We start from the raw sequence: 19,407 nt of genomic DNA on the forward strand, positions 1-19,407 counted from the left end.
AAAGTCAGCAGCTCTGACCCTTACGCCAGATGCCCCTCCACGTTCAGCCTGCGTAACGGCCAAGGGGTCGACTTTGAAACCAGGCAACCAGATTCGAGTCTCGACGTCTGTTCAACATCCTGTGATTCTGGGCAAATCACTTAATCTCCCCATGCCTCCGAAAATCAATGTGTCCTTGTGTAACATAACTGGAGCTCATGTTAAGCGCTCCAAGAACTTTGGGTCGAGTTCGCGCTACATAAAATTGCAATAAATAAATAATAGTCGCAGTTATGAAACCAAACGGAGAGAGACCTCCGCTTAATGGATGAGCACAAGATGGTTTGAAGGCAGGTATTGGTGGGTCCCGTGAGTGCATGTCACGTTTTTTTGTTCTAGTGCAAGAGGCGTGAACTCATTGTGGTATTTATTATTTTAAGCTCTTGCTTAAGCCATGTGTCATTCATAGCATGTATATTCTAGCCCAAATTCTTATTTTTTTGACCCCATCTCAGAATTATCATGCAGATTTACGATTCCACAGACTTTTTTTCCATTAAGATTCTGCAGATTTATAAGTGAGCCTTTCTTTCGCCAAATTTTAATTAGGAGGCCATTTTTTCAAACCAAAAACATTGCCCAAGAAATCAAAGTATGAATTGTATTTATATTTCATAATTAAGTCCATAGGCCACCCATGCGTGATTTATGGTCATATCCCCTATCTGTCTAAGTTCTGCATTCATGCAATGGAGCAATCTTGCATTCCTGGCACGTAGTCTATCCACTTGCTGGATGTCCCATTGGCTTCTTGGATTTCAGTTGTGGTCCTATTGATAAGTATCGTTACTACTGTCTGCCAACGTGTTCAATCCTTTCAAAGCTACCTATGGATTACGCTTTCGCGTTTACATTTCTGAGACCTTCCTTTTCCCATAAACTCAAAAGTGGTCAGGTCTTTTTCATTGCTGATTAATTTGACAGATGAGGCACTATTTCAATGTACAGCTTTACATTAGATGCCCTATGGATCATCTGAGGTGCACTGCGGTCCTGTTTCACTCTGCGTAATCCAATGGATACTTCCAATAGAAAACAGCATACAGAGCAACGAATACACCGATCTCTACCCTAAGCTTTCACCTGTGTTGTCCTAGTACTGTGTCCAAATCACTTACACCAGTACTGACCTACAGCAAGAGGACGCTTTTCTATGGAGGCTTCGGCATCTGAAGAGCGGCTTTAGTGTGAAACATGCGCCTTTCATGAATTTGCACCATGACATAAAAAGTTCATTCCACTTTTTAACCATTCAACAATGCGTCCATCGTAAATGAGAGGCACTTTTTTGCTCTTTTTTACCCTAAAGTAAAACTAAATACTCCCACTTCAAAACGTTATCCAGAACCCTGATGTGATTGACATGTTCATGGTTTTAAGCTATTCATTAAACCGCGAATAAGAGACTCCAAAGCAATTTTTGATAACTAATCAAATAGAACTTCCAATATTGCAGGAATAAAATAAGACAGTAAAAAAAGGTGTAAATAGAATATAGGGCATCGATGAAATGAACAGTAATTTACACTGACAAAGGAAGCAAGACAGCAGGGAGGGACAAACTGTATTTTCTTTTTTAAGGAATCTTAATTGAATTACAATGGTGAGTAGAGGATGTAAATGTAACTTTTAGGTGCATTACAAAACAAAGGCTGAACTCACATGGAAGTAGGATTATTATTTTTTCGACAAGCATTTGCAAAGCCATTTGGCCGCCAGTACCGACATTTTTGCCAATGCTGTGCAGCCTTGGCAAAACCAGTATGTATAAGAATGCATGTGTCATGAGACAATGGCCGCCAAACATCACGACTCTTGGACGCATTGGCCATGACGTGGCAGCAGTTTTGTTTTAATTTACCAATACAAGATGGTGGACACCCATCTTGGAGCGGTAAATTAAAAGATTTTTTAAAAGTGCTCGAAAGCACATCTTTTTTTGGAAAAGAGCACCCTTAGCAAATTGAAGTGGGTGCGCCCTCTAAAAACTAAGAACGACATTGAGACTGGGTAGCAACAGTGGAGCGGGCCGGTGATGATGTAAGCACCGACAAGCAGAAGCAGCATGGCAGAAGCTATGGAGTTGTTTGGTGGGGTTATGAAATAGACATAACTGAGTGGGATGGGGAAGGGCTGGGGGAGCAACAGACTATCTGTTGGAAAGGGAGAGTGCAGGGTGTGGTTTGAAGGGGCAAGCAGCACACAAGGGAGAGAAGAAGAAAAACATGCACGCAGGTGGAGTGATCAGAGAAAAAAATTCCTAAATGGAAGTTGTGGAAAGATACAAGTTATCCAGTCAAAAGCATGGTTAAAGGACCTATGCTCCAGAAGAGAAACAGACACAAGAAGAAGAAGGAAAGCCATTGAATTAGAAGCATTCAAATAGGATTGACAAGAAAGCCAACCAGTGGTAAGCAGTGGACTGACCCAAAGCCCACTGTAGGAATCGGTATTGTCACAATAGGTCATTGGCAACAGACATCTAAAAGCTGTTTGCAGCAAGACCTAAAAAGGGAAGAGCGTTATTAATTAGTCAAGTGTTCTATAAGAAATAGGCTGCAGTAGGTATTGACAGTAAGAAAATCAAGTAGGGCAAAGTGGGTTTGGGTAGCTAAAGCCTAATGCTTGCTAGCTTCAAGCCAATATACACAAACCATGTTTTTAAATAAAGGTATGTTTACATTATGCATTATTCAGTTTTGTGCTGTATAATACTTTGTCATTTCTCTGAAAGCCGATCTTTGGAGAATTTCAGCACCCATCAAGGTTCTTAACTGCAAGGAGATATAGACAGTGTTATTTGAAAATTATGAAGTAGAGGAGCAACACCAGCATCCTTAAGTTGGCTGCATTCCTCCCATGCCTTGCTTTGAGATTCAAGTTAAAGGCAGTAAATAAACCGGGCTGCTGTGCTATCTAGTCAGTCTTTATAACCTGATCCTTAACAGGAGTCTCCCTCTTCTTGCTTTGTCAACTACCTTCTTTAGATGATGCTCCGTTCAGCAGATCCCTGAAAACACATTGAGGTTCACCCAGGGACACTTCAGCGTACACTCCCACAGGGAAAACCTTTATTACTGAGGGATCGTAATTGAGTGTGTTCATTAAGTAACCATAGTTAGAGCTCCTTTAGAGACCTCATCTGTGGTGTTTTAGTTTCCTGATAACCTTCCATTGATCTAAAAAATCTATGAGTCTGTGGTTGTTTGAAAGATGTGTAGACACGTGGTAGGAAACTTTTCAGTACAATCTCCAGAAAAGTGCCCACCCAGCACAGGGTGGAGAGTGCCTAGTAGACAATTTAGAATAATATTCTGGCCTCCCTCGTGGACTGAGTAGCTGTGTCTGTGTTGTGTCCTACGCCCCCCACTATATTTTCTCCTCTCCATTGCAGGTAGATGTATATGTTGTTTCCCACGTCAGCATACTGCTTGTTGCCCTTGCAGTATGAAATGTGGCCACAAAGCCTCAGTGGAAGTAGACAAGTAAGAGCTCCAGGCAGATACCTATGTATTTAGCCTGCAACCGAAGGCAACAGAAAGACCTTGCTCTGGTGCTCGTTTCCTAGGTGTGGAGGTTCCACAATCTAAGATGGCCAAAAGCATGCAAACTTACTCACATTAGTCACATATGACCTTCATGATGATCTCATCGGATCCCAGCAAGATGCATCTCTGGAGCTGGAGATGTGTGTCTGGTAGTGGCATTTCGCAAACCTAGGTGGGAAGCAGCAGTGTGCTGAGCAATGGGCAGTTGCCCAGAGGTACGATTTAAGATTGTTTACAATGAGACCAGTCACACGTAAGTTCCCTGACAGTGTTCTTTAGAGAGATGTGTCTTCTGTTCCAGTTCTGTAGGAGAGTTGGAGCAGTTCTGAGGTTGGCTGGGATATTGTTCCAGAATCTAGATGTATTGGATAAGAAAGCGTGTCTTGTGATCTTTTACTTCTTGCATTTATTTGTCATTAGTCTGGTGATTTCCTGACTTTTGGTATGGTGCTGTCCACTTCATGTGACTAGTTTTTCAGCTTGATCTGTGGTGGTGGTCTTTCTGATGACCTTACAAGTGATGATGCTCATCTCGAAGATGATGCTAGATGCAGAGCCAATGCAGTCCCAGTTTAACCCCTTCAGGGTTGGAGAGATGTGGTAGAACTTGAAGCCTTTGTGGAGATGGAATGCTAAAGTGGTGTTTGAGGAGCTGTTGATAAGAGCGCTGCCTCCATTACAGTGGGAGAGCACAAGGGTTTGCGCGGCTGTTCTGAAATCCCTGCTTGAATCTGTGGTTGTTTTGCGCTGTTGTTGAAAAGGAGGAATTAAGTCTTTGTAGGTTTGAGCCTTAGGTAGGTGTTCATGTGACCTGCACCAAATCATTTGACAAGCAAGACATACATCGCAAAGTTAATTTAAAGTGGCACAGCCATTACATTATAACATTATTCTGTGTTTTTGCTTGGAGTCCTGACATTTTTAAGTGGGTGTTCCTGGATGAGAAATTGATACACAGAGCTTCTGTCATAGCCTCTGTTCTCTGCTTATTAAAAGGATGCTGCTGGCATTTTAATCCTGACTAAAGATTTTCAACTTTGTATTTTATGTGCTATAACACTGAAATTGTACAAGTTCATGAGCGATTGACATGACTGTTTACTTTGGGAAGATGGACTTGATCTGTTTAATTGTTTACATTTTTCATAGTCCTTTTGTGTGTGCAGTCTGAAGGAAGTTATTGTAATTTGAGTCTCGTTTGTCCCAAGTTAAGGTCGAATGTCATCAAGGCAACCGGTTCCAGTGTTGTCCTTTGTCAGATTGGCTTGTCCACGTGTTTCATGCCTTCTCGGGGCACAACATGTAGGGGATGGCTCTGGTGCATTTGCTACGGTCTTCGCCTCAAAGCCTTTGTAATCCTGTGGATATCGCTGCACAGCCCAAGCATGTCAAGAGCTGCCCTCAAGGGTATCCATGCTTTCACGAGAGCCTTGTATTCAATTGAGTCGTGTTAAAAGTGTGTCATGGGGAATGAAGAAAGTAAAGCCTTTAATCTGCGCTGTGGTTCTTGGTCATGGCTGGAGAGCTCTGAACTGAGCCATCTCATGCGTTCAAGAGCTGTCTGTTCTTTTCGCAGGATGTCCTGTATTTTGAAGGGCCTTTACAAAGCGGAATGATTTGTACAATGCGGGCTCTTGTGATTATGTACGGTGAAGGGCAACTCTAGATGTGAGATGGTTCATATTGAAATGGGCTTCTATATAGAGCCATACCATAAGATCACTTGGACCACCCTTATGCTGCCTCTGCTGCCTCTCTCGTTGAGTGTAAGGTCCAACTTTAAGCTAAAATGCCTAATGTAGGAGTGCTGAAAAACTTCACAGGGTTAGGCCCATAATCAGTAAGGAGAGGCCCTATTTAAACTTGAAAAACAACCCAAGTGCCAGTACTGATGTCACTCCACACTATCATCCAAAACCATGACCACACACATCAATTGACAAGACCATCAATGTTTTATTAATTTTTTCTTAAAAAAAAAAAAAAAAAAAAGCCTGTTTACGTATATTCAGATTTTTTTTGAAAGGCAAACATTTATGGACTTTTCAATAAACAGGGACATAATAATACAATATTTACAACCGAAGACAAATCATACATTCTCTACAACACATACACAAAACAACAACAACATTACATACAAGAAAATCTAAAGCCCAGGTTCCTTTTTTTTAATTTTCAAAAATTAAAAAAAAACAGAATATATTGAAAACTATATGAATATCATACCTAAAAAGTTCTTTTTTAAAAAAAAAAAATGAATACATAATTGATGATCATAACAATTGAGGTGTGTGATCATGGTTTTGTAAGACCAATGTAGGAGTGCAGCAGATGTAACCAGCTGCTTCCTCCAAACAGAAATCGCAACATTTCCCAAAAAAACAATTATCTAACCTAATATGTCTTAATTTATTATGTGGTTGAGGAAGATCTTTTGCAGTGTAAGCTCCAGTATTTTGGGACCTCCTGCCCATGTGTACTCTCCCCTCAAGGCTGCTTTCAGGATTAGGCAGAATGGGGATTTCTCAGGGTCCAGCAGCATAGTAGAGGTTCTCAGCATCTTCCACTTGAGCGCTACTGATGCCATCCTACTGCTGAAGACGTGGCCTTGATACTGTACTAGGACGTTTTCCTTTATCAAAAATATCCTCAGGTTGCACATGTGAAAAATACATGTGGAGTCTCTACTGTGAAAACAAGCATCTCAGTGTGCAGTGTGACATTTGTTGGAAAACGCCTTCAAAGGAGCTTAATGCACGCCGCTTTCAAAACCAGGTGTTGCTCAGAACTTGTGGTAAAATCGAAAGAGTTATCCTTGTATGTGATAAACTTCAAGCATTTACTAAACAAACCTAGCCAAAAATGTCTGTTTCCACATATGATTTTTTAACGAAAAATTGTGAAGAACAAAGAGGTGAAAAAACGACCTATCCTTTCAGTCGTTTTGCTGGCAGTTGTAATTCTGCACAGAAACCTACTCTTCACACTGTCTGCTTGCTCTGACTGCAGATATTGAGGTCGCAACTCAGCTTTAATAACTTGGTACAATAGAGGAGTGATGTAATTGTAATTTTCCCATTACGAGTCTTGACTATTTTGTAATAAGCTGGTTAGGCATGTTTTACACAGTGATAGTGAACCACACGCTCGGAAGTCAACAAAGTAATGTAAAGAATGGTAACTATTTATCCTGTGATTTTGTTTTTTTATACATACCACCTCTATTTAGTAGGTGATATTATCTATATGTTTTAAATTACCTCAACCTTCTAGATGTAAACAAATATTGTACTGTAAATTTCTGTGCTTTGTGATCGCATTTTGCCGTTTTGAGTCTTTATTTCATGTGATTTGTGGAACATCATGTGCCCCGTGCCGCTTTACTCGGTCCCTGCGGGTACACGTGACTTAATACTGTCACACCAGGGTCGGACAGGCCCATAGGGCAATATAGCAATGCTGGAAGGGCTGATCTGACAGATCAGTGTGTTGGCCGGTTAATTTTGGGCTATTTTTGTGCCTGTTTAATGGTCTGGTGGGCCTTTTGTGATTTCCCGGATATTACCACAAAGATAGCCTACAGCAAGAACACGCATGTAATCTGCCATACCATGCAGAACACTTATACAGCCTGTCTTAACAAGTTCAAGCATGCCCTGATTTGCAAATGTGGGCTACTTTTTTATGGTCTGGCCAAACAATTATGTGAAAACCACAGGGAGAGGGGTTTTTGCTCCACCCACATATTGGGAGCCCGAAGTACATATTTTGATTGGGCAGAAGTTGCGCGCTTCCACAAAAAAGGTGCTTGCACTCGACATAGCTGTGATCGTTTTCTTTATCCAGCTACCTGAGCTTGAACCTTCAGGGGCACACACAGGACATTGCATTGCTATTAAAGTGTCTTCTATAACTAGATAATTGATGTTTTTCTCTGGCAGCAGCACAGATGGGAGGAGGGCAGTCATGAACCTACATAGATGTTTAGGTCTGGCTTGACCGTGCACGGTCACCTGATCCTTTTACTTACACCAAAATTATTCCACAGGTCTTTGCTTCCACACAAATACATATCCATTCCCATGCTATTTTCTTGTAATGTTTCACATTGCCACAAAACATTCCTTTAAAGCCAGACCTATGGTATCTGATTCGTTGATGGGGACCATTTTTATTTTGGTGCCCGGGCCTATTTTCTGTCCCAGTCTGACCCCGTGTTGAACCCAAAATCGCGCTGCCACTTTCTGCATACGCTGTCATGTGCAATATTTCAATACTGTTATCGAGCTTTGCGCCATGCTGTGTCCACGTTACTGGCTCATTCTCTTCCTGCTTACCCCTCCTTCCTCCGCACTCTTCTCCCTACATGACCACGCTCTTGGGCTTCCATACTGCGCACTTTGCGCCATGCTGTTGCACGTTGGCGATTGCTGTACACCTAATCATTATCCTTTCTCTTGTGTTTTGCAGGACAACGAAGGCCAGACCGCGTTGCATTATGGTAAGAGATCTTAGGGGGGGGAGGGTGTGCCTCACATTCAGTGGGATACCAGTAGTCCACAGCGACCCCTGGGTTGTCAGTGCGGGAAACAGGAAGCCAGTGTTAATCAGCAGGGCGCGCTGCAGAGAATAGTGCTGTCAGAGCTGGGGTTCAAAGCTGGGTTCTTGCAGTGTGTGCAAAGCAGAAAGAGAGGTCTTTTTGCCATATCTGCGCTGTCGATTGAGCTGGCAGTGTGTTACCGCAGGGAGGGATCTTGGCTGTGACAGCGAGCAGCACAAAGAGGGGCGCTGATCATGTTGGCTTAGTTGTGACTGCGCTTGATGGAGGGCAGGGCTGGCAATCGCAGGTCTGGGGCCCTGGAAGCTTGGAGAGTGGCAGATGTTCACAATCCTGGTATGACTGTGCCCATGAAGGGAGTTGAATACTAGGATGGCAACGATCATACCCACTGAACCAATCTGCTCTTCATACTGTGCCTAAGCAGCAGACTTGTTGTGTTTGTTGCTGCCATGACACAAACTAGCGCTGTAGAAGCGAAGGGGATGGTAAAGTGATATTCTACCTTGGGGAGTAATCCATAGATCCTAGAGGCAGTCGGAGTAAAGACATGGTAATGGAAGGACCTCAGTCTATTTCGACTCTGTCCTTCACTCTGTGTAATGTAGACTCGATCCAACTGCCTGCCTTGCCAGCCCATCCGCCCGGATCATGAGTTACTGTTTTGAGCTGACAGCTGTCCCCATGGCAGCATCACTCCAGATTGCAGGCAGTACACATCCTGAACTCATATGGGCTATAAATCTTGACATTGTTGATTAAACAGGTTCTGGTGTAGGGGGGAAAGACGGACTGACAAGGAGAACTGTTCCACCACTTCCTCATCGTCCTACAGATTTACACTGTGCAAAGCACAACCAGACCCACCGGGGTGTTCCAGCATAGGTTCAAAAGGGCAAAATCCATGCTAGGTTTTTAGGATAACCACTGATTGTATACATTAATTTAATTTTCCTTTCTTGTATGTAAATTCATCATATAATTAATAACCTAAAAATCTAACATGGATCTTGCCTTCCGTGACTTGTGTTGGACACTCTTGCATTTTACCATTAATTGGTGATTTCAGGTTAACGGGAGGACACCCTCACTGCCGCATTTATGTATTAGAAAGTCCAGTCGAAGGAGTAGATTGGAGCACTGAGGTTAAAATTGGCCAGACAGGTTGAAGCCAGGGCTGGTTTTGGAGAAAGCCCAATGGTGGCCAGTGGTGGAGGTTTAGAGCTGCACCAGCATGGATTCAGATGGCTCTACAAGCTTGGATCAGGTGCTCAGGGAAGTCCAGGATGCATGAGAAGTGCAGTTGAGTTTATGGCTAAACTAAGCCACAGACAAGGGGATGGTTAGGAGGTGTGTTTTATCATAGTCTTGAGTAGCCCAGGCTGGACTGAGAGGTGACTGCCCTTTCAAGCTTTAGAGTAAACTAGCTGTGGTGGATGGGGAGTGCTGGATGCAGCTCTGAGGTAGACAAGGACTTACCAGATTACTTACCTTTGGTAACACTCTTTCTGGTGGATGATCTAACTTCATATTCTTCACCTGGATCTGGTACAATTAAACAGCATTACTTCCATGCTGGTAAGTGGTGTCGCGCAGCTCTGCATCAACTTTGTTCCGCCCCAAAGGCGACGATAGAGCCACATATAAGGGCCACCTCTGCATGTCAGCATCCTTTTCTTGACTCTGTCCGTACCCACCGACGCAGAGCCCAACAATAATTAGAGGTACCAGCGTGCCAATCTCTAATTTGGGCCCTTTTTAGATAGAAAAATAGACTGTTGCACAGTACAGGGAGACGGGAGGATGGTGAGGAATCTACGGTTAGAGTATCCACCAAAAAGATGGCTCCGAGTAAAAAGTCCTGTGGGACCAAACAGGGGGAAGTATTCTTTTAATCGGACCTGGCTGTCAAGGAAGTAGTGCTTTATGAACGTGTGCACTGATGCACGTGTCATGACCCGATAGATATCAAACACAGGCAGCAGCCTTGGCCCAGGTGGAATGGTCCGTCAGTCCTTCAGAAGGATTCTTATTGGCAATTGCATTGGAGATCTTAATGCAGAGGATTATTCATCTTGACAAAGTCCTTTTCTGCCCTGCCTTGCCTTTATTTGCCTCAGAGAACCCCACAAAAAGTTAATCGTCCACCCAGTGGTCTTTGGTGCATTTGTAGTAAAAGATAAAGGTTCTCTTGGGGTCAAGCCAATAAACTCTTCTCTTTCGAGGGGTGAGGTGGAGCAAAGAAGGAGAGTGATGGATTGCCTAATTTGAAAAGGAGTCCAGACATTTGGCAAAAAGGCCACATTGGTCCTGAACATCACTTTATCTAAGAAAAAGTTGATATAAGGTAGCCGCAAAGAGAGAGCTTGGAGTTCACTCATGTAGTGAGCTAAAGTTATTATGACCAATAATTCAGTCTTCACTATGTCTGCTCACTCTGAACAGCTATACATCGGTTCAAAGGGAGTGCACAAGGAAAGTGAGGACCAAATTAAAATCTCACTGTTGTAGGACAAATGGTTTGGGGGAAGCCTATGTTTAAAACCTTTTATAACTCTCACCACAGCAGGTGTTGTTTTGAACAACGATGGTCAGTCCGACAAACACAAAAAAGCCCAAAATATCCAACAAATAGCCTTTAATGGTGCCCATTGTACGTCCCTCCTTAGCCAAAGATAAACAACAAGACATCTGACAGTTTGGCCTGTAACTGGTCAAGAATCCTCTGATCTCCTCCCCTCCCAGATGACCTCTCCTTCCAATGCATCCATCACCACTATCAGCTCTGAGGGTGGCAGGGAGAGGAGTCAACCGCTGGTCCAGTTGAAGTCGAAGAGCCACTACTGAAGGTCCTTTGCGTCTCCTCCACAACTTGCTGGTCTCAATGAGACTTCAAGTTTCACTTCAAAACCCACATATGACACCTGGCATAGTTGACTAGAAGGATGTAGGAGACCAAGGGGGCAAGAAGCCTCAGAGCCACTCTTACTCAGACCCAGGACTGAGCCTGAAACTTTGGGATTATAGCTTGAATGTTCTGGACTCGTGATGGAGGGAAGGCCCGAAATAGTACATTACCCAGAATGACCCTTATGGAGCCTTTACGAAGGAGCTGGCACATTGATAGTGAACCTCGAAGTCAGGAGGCTTGCCATCGTCTGGAAGTGGTCTACGACTGACTATGGCAAGCCCAGCTTTAACAGCCAGTTGTCGAGGTAAGAGATAACTAGAAACTCCAAACTCCAAAGATGTTCTGCCATCACTTTTGTGAACACCCGAAGAGCACCAGTGAGGTCAAAGGGCAGCACAGCAAATTGAAAATGTTTCTGACTTACCTTGAACTCAAGTAGCATCTGTGGGAGTGCAGGATGGGTACATGAAATTAGGTATCCCGTAAGTCTAAAGCCACAATCCAGTTGCTTGCATCCAAGGCAGGCAGAACCTGGGACGAGGTGGGCATCTTGAATTTGTCATTCCCCAAGAAGGTATTCAGGGGGTGAATAAAATACTTACGTTATAGTCCATATTTCTGGGTCTGGAACCCTCTCTGTGGCTCCTTTGGCCAAAAGAGCTTGTACCTTTTTAAGTAAGATGGACGGGTGATCCTATGAAAGACGTTCTGATGCGCTTGGAAGGTGCAGCAGTCGAATAGGAATAGTCGGGAATGTCAAGACATAGCCTTGTCGAACTATCTGAAGGACCCAACAGTCTGATTTTATATTTTGCTCCCTTGAAGGAAATGTCTGATCCTGCCCCCCACAGAGTGGTTGTGTGACATTAACGGCAAATTACAGTGACTTGGAATCTGATGCTGCGGGGTCATGGGACTGGTAAGTTTGCTGTCCCTGGTAGCCTGGGCGTTGTCTACTTGATCCCCGCCCCGCAAACCCTACCCCGAAGGGGCCGGGGTGCCTGTTGCAGAGGCAGTAGGATTTGGTGTTGCCAGTATGCCTAACCCCTGGAGTAGCCTTAACTGGACAAAACTGTTGCGGGCACTGTCTCGCAGGAGTAGAAAGACTTCAGGTATGCGACATGGCCCGGTTTTCTTTGAAGTGCTCCAGAGCAGAATCTGCATTCTTACCAAGCAGGTAAGATCCGTCAAATATCATATCCATCAGTTAGGCTTGCACGTCTTCGGAGAAGCCCATCACTGTCATCCATGCGTGACACTGAAGCACCATGCTAGTGCTGACTGCTCTGCCCAAGCAGTCGTTAGTGTTCAGTCCAGAACTGATAAGGTATTTCCTCAAATTCTAGATTGTTTGAGCCAGGTTGGGCCAAAATTCCACTGAGACTACTAGCTAGATCTCACTAACCATGTCCGATAAAGCATGGGAGTATCTCTCCTGCAAACAGATAGCATTGACTGTCCAGAGGGCTGGGCCGGCCAGTGAAAACGTCTGCTTCCCAAATGCTTCAATTCTTTTTGACTCTGTTGGGATATATCACAGAGAATGAATTGGGGTTCACCTTACTGGTGGAAACCTGAACCACCAGACTTTCTGACGTAGGATACTGCATCAAAAAGTGCCAGTGTGTGGCGCCTGGCTACCTGCCTGTTCACTGGTGAGTAGGAACAAGGTTTATACCCGGTCCCCATAAGGGTTTCAGAATGGCAGTAAAGGGTCCGAGGAAGCCTGCCCAGTTTGCAAAATTCAGGTAACACATTGGTCTTAACTCCCATAGATGGCAGATGCATGTCTAATACCTCCGCTGTACGTCTTATCAATACAGCAAAGGAAGCACTCGCTTCTGTTGATTGTCCATTTGGGAGAATACAACCCAGTGTCCAGGGAAATGTCCAACTCATAGGCCTCCTGCAGATCCATGTAGAGAATGTCCTCATCATAGTGTAGGGAGAAATAATCCTCATAATCTCCGAAACCTGCTTTACTCCGATCAGAATGAGAACCGAAAAGTTGTTTGAGCAATGGAATGTGGCTCAGATGTAAAGGCATATTCTGTCTGGTTGAACTGGGGCAGGGTGTGTCGGTACGGCTTAGAGACACGACCTTGGTCTGAGTCAAGACAAATTCGGCTGTGAGTCAGATGGAACAATTGGGACAAAACCTTCCTCTAGCGGCGTCGGGCCGATGTCGACATCAAAGGGACTGGTTTGGATTTTGGTGCCGGATTGGAAGTGCGCTCCGATGTCGGAGCGGGACTCGAGATAAGTTCAGGAAGCATAGATGGTGCCGAGGGCAGACTATCTGCGGTAACCTGACTGGAGGCCTCCGTGTATCTTTCAAGCCCAGAGGTATGCCACTGGGAGATGGAAGAGTGACAAAGATTTGCAACAAGGTTATAATCTGTTGCAGTGTTGCCAATGGCCCCGGAAATTCTGGGTGCATCGGGATCAGTTGCAGAATTGGTTCCTTTGTGAGAGATTGCGAGAGAGACCCAGAGGTACCCTGACATTCTTGTGATTTCTGTAGGCTGAGAGTGGTTGGACTTTGACAAATCCTGCTTAGTCTTCTTGAACTTCTTCTTCAACTTCGACTTGCTAGAAGACTTAGACCGTGACAAGGACCATTACAGGAACGGGTCTGTGCCCTCAACTTCAAGCGGGAGTGGGACTTTGTGACAATTTTTGGTGTTCTGTGATGTACAGCTTAGCTTCACTTTGCATATCGCCTTCAGAGTCCTAAGGGTACACACCTCGCAGGACTTGGAGTCGTACATAGAACCCAAACATCAGAGGCATACTTCTTGGCAGTCTGTCACAGACATTTGTTTGCAGCATTCCACACAGAGTTTAAACATTTTAGGAGGGGACATAGTTCCCTTGTACACTGGAAAAAGATGTTTTAGAATAAACTTGTCCACTGAATAGGCAAAAGTGGGAAAGATCTCCAGATTCGTGTATAACTTCTGGGACAGAACAAAGTGCATGAAGACCTGTGCAGCACAACTTACAGGCAAACTGGAGCAGTGTTGTTCAAAACTTCTGGATCCAGTCTGGCGCCTGGGGATATTCTAAAGGTGAGGACTCTGCTTTTAGAATATCCATCAGAAAGTTATTTAGATTTGTCTGGTAGATTTAGCCAGATTTGTTGGAGCAGGTGGTATGGTGCATTGGTAGTGACCCATGCTGCGATAGGCTGGGTATGTACACCTGGTCATTTAACAAAGCGCAAGCCTTACTATAAAGCAGTGGAACTCTGTACAGCAGTGGTAAGACCTGGAGTTTATCACTGGGGGAAGGTTGCCTGAGGGGCAGAGTAGTTCAGAACCAGATAGAGAGGTTTGAAACCGGCAGTACAGAGGATGCACACTGTGTTCTGGGAGCCAAAGTATATCATTTGAAAATTGAAAAAGTATATCCATGAGCCCGTTGGACCTCTGGGCTTGGGACTTTGCAGCTCAGTATACTTGTGGTTTCTGCACTAGCTATTATGGTGTTGGTGGCAGAATGCTAGTTCAAGAGGTTCATTTGGGCGGTGGCCTTGAGGGTCAGAGTGGGCCATGTGGATGTCTATAGTTTCTGTGTAGACTGTGTAAGAGTGGTTAGTGTGGGAGTCGATGGTTTTCAGTTGAAAGTCAGACTAAGCTACCTATCTTGGTGTGGTTTGGCGACTCTGCAACTCCACCCGTTGGGTGACTTGTGGCACAAACAGTGGTGGTTGGAGAAGACGGTGACCCTTTTGTAATTGTAAATGTATTTCTATAGCGCTTACGACCCCTGGCGAGGCATTGAAGCGCTGTTCGCAGTAATGTAAGCGTGGGCCGCGGGGAGTCGTTGTTTTTGGGTGTTTCTGGGTTCACTGGGCCGCGGGTCTGGCCGCGCTGGTTTGCAGCTGCGTTTGCCTGCGGCTCGGGCACTTGTTGAGGGGCTGGTGGCAGAGTGCTGCCTCCCGTTATAAATGACCTGTTAGCATTGGCTTTCGCGTGCCTTGGGACCACTTGCTTCCTTCGCTTTATGTGTCCCCGAGGAAATCAAGGGACTCTTTACACACACTGGCACACGCCTGCCGCAGCCTCGGATCCTCGGCGCTCCCGCTTCGCCCCTCCCCCGCGCCATCTGTCGTGCGCTTCGGAGGGCGGGCGTGGACGAGGCACAGAATGGAAGGAAGGCCCGGACCCCGGAGGATTGATGATGGCGGGAGGCGCGCGGCGCGGAATGGAGATTCACCCTCACCTGTGGCTCTGTCAGGGCAGCCGCTGGCACTTGAGAAATGGAGGTTCCCGGGGCCATAAATCCAGCTCTTGTTATCATTCCAGGCGGAGGGATGGGCTACTGGCGACACTCCGCCTCCTTGACAGAGCAGTGACAGGCTCTCCCCTGTCCCTCCTGCGTCTGTGCCCCCCTCTTGCACCATTACGTTGGCCCTCATTCATTCTAATCCCCCAAAGCCCCGCTTTTCCGATAATGGATCTTTTTATAACGGATGGGGATGGGAGTACATGGGGTACATCTGGCCTGGCACTCGAAGGGGGCTCAGATTTAGACACTATATATTGTTTTTCAAAGAACCTAGAATCGCATTTTGTTATAACTAGTTACTTCGAAGCTGCAAGTGACCAAGGTCTCTGTATACTTTTTGATCCCCTTTTCTCTACTCATGCTCCACAATATATTCCTGCTTCTTGGCCTCCTGCCATAGTTGTGCTTCCCTGCCACTCGTCCTATAATAATGATATGTTATTTTCCTATTACTACTGCCTTTGCCATTTTCAGGCGCTGTGACTAAGAGGTAATATGGAACTCACTGGAGCGACCTCAAAAAGCCGAAAGGGTCAGTAGGCCCTGTGTGGATATGATTGGCACGGTTACAGCAGATAGCAGCAGTAAGCACAGAACGTATGAGAACAAAACCGCACCGTTGTGATTTTGTCCTTGTCCAAGCGCAGACAGGTTTTGGTGCCCTTAAAGCTGGAACAGTGGGTAATTCGGGACAGCACCCTGATGTTGCTGAAGACAAGGTTGTGGGTTTCTCTGGATAAAGCAATGGGAGTGTCTGAAACACTAATGATTCTTCTTCAGATAGGAAACAAAGCTGGTGGAACTGCTGCTTAAATTAGTAAAATGTCACTTATGCGAGATGACAAACTTCCCCACTCCGCTTGGTTTGGAGAAGATGGAATTCTAAGCTGGTGAGTCTCCCACCAAAAGCCTAGTCCAAGCAATCAAAACAAAGCTTGGAGAACATTAGTGCCAAGGCTGAGCATATGCGGTCTAAAAGTAGTAGTAGTCTTATTCGGCTACCTGGAAGTAGAATTCCGCCAATTAACATTCATTTCAGAGAGAATTTGTCCAGTCCTCCAGTTCCAGAGGTGGCCTCTTTATTAAAGCATGCCCATATAGTCATCCTTAAGGTCAAATCACATTTTGAGGTCTGACCTAACTGGCAACTCATACTATAAGAGGGCCAGGAAGCTAGTTAGAATGAACGTGGAGTTGGGGACGGGGAAAGCGGTTTTGAAAAGGCTGGTGTCCTTTGTTGGTAAAGCCTTTGTGTAGTTACAAAGAATATTACATTTTTTTGTAAACCTTTTGTAAGTTTCCTGTTCATTGATGAATAAAATGGACTCCTTTGAATTTATACTTTTCTGTGTTACATTTGTCAAGACTTAGAAATATAATTGCTATTATCTGCTGCCACTATTAACTTATACAAAACTTTAATTCTGTGACGGAAGTAAACTGTCCTTTGTGTGTTGAGTGTATGTAAATTGCATGCTTCGCTGACACAGGTGTGTGTAGGAGCTGATTCCCAATCTCAGTTCAGTCACGTAAAACATAGTTTACTTCTTGATTGGTTCCAACCTTAAAATTCATGGCATCACTGCATAAAGAAATTTGGAAAACCTTTAGAATCCATGTAGTCTCAGTATTTCTGAACTGTGGCTGTGTGACCCTATGGGTCTACTAATGGTGGGTATAATTGAATAACCAGGAATGCCTCGTGCTATGGGCTTCCTTGGGTGGTCTATACAAGCCTCTTAATGTAGGGTATAGACTAGTGACACTGCAGTACCCTATTAGTTTTAGGTGGCCATGTAATGCTGCTGGGTTAGGGTAGAGGTGAATGAATGCCCCTGAAGTCTCTTGTTTATTTAGCTACTGCGACAGTCTGCCTGTTGGTGTTGGTTATGGTTTAGGGACACTTGGTTACTTGGCATTCAGTGTGATCAGTTGACCCTGGCATGCCTCACACGGTAGCCTGGTGAACCTCTTGATTTTGGGTGACTGTAGTGCCTCTTGATTTTAGGTGCCTGTACTGCGTCTTAGCTTTGGGTGACTCGATGACCGGTTTGTGTTGGGTGTGGTGTTGTGTTGTGTCCCTAGAATGTGTCTTGATGTTGCTTTGGTGCTGTGATCCCGTAATGCTTCTAGCAGTTGTGCTGTGACCTTGCAATACCTCTTGTTGATGAATGTCATCGTGTAACCCAGCAGGCTAATCTGGTGTTGAAAAAGTTAAAGTAACCTTTTGAATGCCCATGTTCTTTGATGTGGTTCAATAACCCTAGAATACCTCTTGGTGTTGAGAGCCTCTGGTGTTTCTCTTCGTACTGGTTGAGGTTGAGCGACCCTGGTGTGACTCTTGGTGCAGTGTGTCTGGTGATCTTGTAGTGTTGACAGTGTTTGGTGATCCTATACCTCTATTAATTGTTGGGATTAATATTGTGACCTTCTGATGGCATATATATATAAAAAAAAAAAATTATGAACGAGCTTGCCTCATTGTGAGATGCACTCCCAGGAACTAAGCAGACACAGGGGCTGATTTGTTTAAAAATACACACAGTTTAATGCAACGTATTTCGGGCTTGCGCCCTTCTTCAAAGCCAACTGCACACCAGGATGGCCAAACATTTCTGCCAGCATTTTCCCTCCATTTATATAAGTCACGCCCCAAGTGGGCCGGCAAATCTCCTTGCCTGCTCAAAGCATGATGGGGCTGGTAGTTCCTTACCCCAGTGGGTCTGTTCGTAGCCATCACTAGTTTTCAAAGTTCCTTAATGGTGCTTTAAAACAAGGAAACACAGCTCCCCATTGCAGGCCGCTCTTCCTGTTCCGCCCGCAGTCAATATGAAAGCCCGAAACGCGTCACATTAAACTGCTGGACAGTGTGTTTTTTAAACAAATCAGCTCCTGTGTCTGCTTACTTCCTGGGAATGCATCTCACAATGAGGCAAGCTCTTTCAATTCAGAAATTTCAGACCGCCCAGGTCGAGAGAAGCACCACCGCAAGATCCGAGGCGGAGCCGCTTTGTGTGCGTCGAGTGACCGTGCAATGCCTCTCATGTAGGGTGTATTTTTGTGACACTGGAACACCTCTTCGTGTAGATGTTGGCAAATCTGATGTCTTCTTTTTAATGTAAATTGTGGTTTGGTGTACCTGCTGTGCCTGTTAGTGTATGGTGGGATAAATGGCTCCTGCTGTAGGGTGTGCCCTGGTGACACAGGGTGCCTCTTTGTGTTGACTGTGGTTCGGTGGTCTTGTGGAGAGTCTCGATGCAGTGTGTGGTTGAGGGAACCTGGGATGCCTTTAGGATATGACAGGCCCTTAAATACCTCTTGCTAAAGAATATTGTTTGACATTGTAAGGTTCAGTTACTAGGTATATGTTTTTTGATGCTTATTTTGAGGCTGTGATCCTTAAAAGCCTCTCGGTTTACGTTGTGGATGACCCTGGAATGCCCTTGGTGTAGGTTTGGGTGGGTGGCCCCAGAATGCCTATTGCTATAGAATGTGGTTTGTCATCTTGGAACGGCTCTACTCTTTGGTTGTGTTGAAGCTGAAGTGCCACAACATGTAGTGAGCTGCGTCTTAGGAAATTATTCTTTATCGAGTTACACATTTTACTTTTCTTCTCTCACTAGCTTCCTCCTGTGAGTTTTTGGACATTGTGGAGATCTTGCTGAAGTCTGGTGCCGACCCAAGCCTTCGTGATCAAGATGGAGCTCTCCCTGAAGAAGTGACAGACTGCAGGGAAATCTGTTCCAGACTTCAGCAGTGTAAACTTGTGGAGACAACGTAGTAAAAGTAGCAGCCTGTCCTAGCCCCAACTTTAGAACCAACTACGTAAATAAAGCCTTCTCTAGTGTTCTGAGTCTGTCTGCATTCCTTTTTATCAAGGGGGAATATGTTTATTACAGTACACCAAGCTGGTGGCAGTAACTTGTTGTAATTCACTCTGTGGTAATACAGGTTTACTAGTCGGGGCAAAATAATTTCACTGGTACTCTGGCATTTGCTTCCTGTGTGGTAGGCTAATGGACTCATTTAATGATGGGATGGTTTGCCATGATTCT

At 44.8% G+C, this 19,407-nt stretch overlaps 1 protein-coding gene across 1 annotated transcript in view; it reads left to right on the forward strand.

Moving 5' to 3' along the window:
• Positions 1-19,199, forward strand: part of ACBD6 (acyl-CoA binding domain containing 6) — a 299,090-nt gene extending 279,891 nt beyond the window's left edge. The window contains exons 7-8 of the mRNA XM_085601766.1: positions 8,061-8,091; positions 18,976-19,199. Coding sequence (XP_085457892.1) covers positions 8,061-8,091; positions 18,976-19,133 — 189 coding nt within the window. The 3' untranslated portion in view covers positions 19,134-19,199. The remainder of the gene's footprint in view (positions 1-8,060; positions 8,092-18,975) is intronic.
• The last annotated feature ends 208 nt before the right edge of the window (positions 19,200-19,407 follow it).

Source organism: Triturus cristatus, chromosome 4_2, assembly GCF_964204655.1.
Source record: "Triturus cristatus chromosome 4_2, aTriCri1.1, whole genome shotgun sequence".
NCBI classification, from domain to species: Eukaryota; Metazoa; Chordata; class Amphibia; order Caudata; family Salamandridae; genus Triturus; species Triturus cristatus.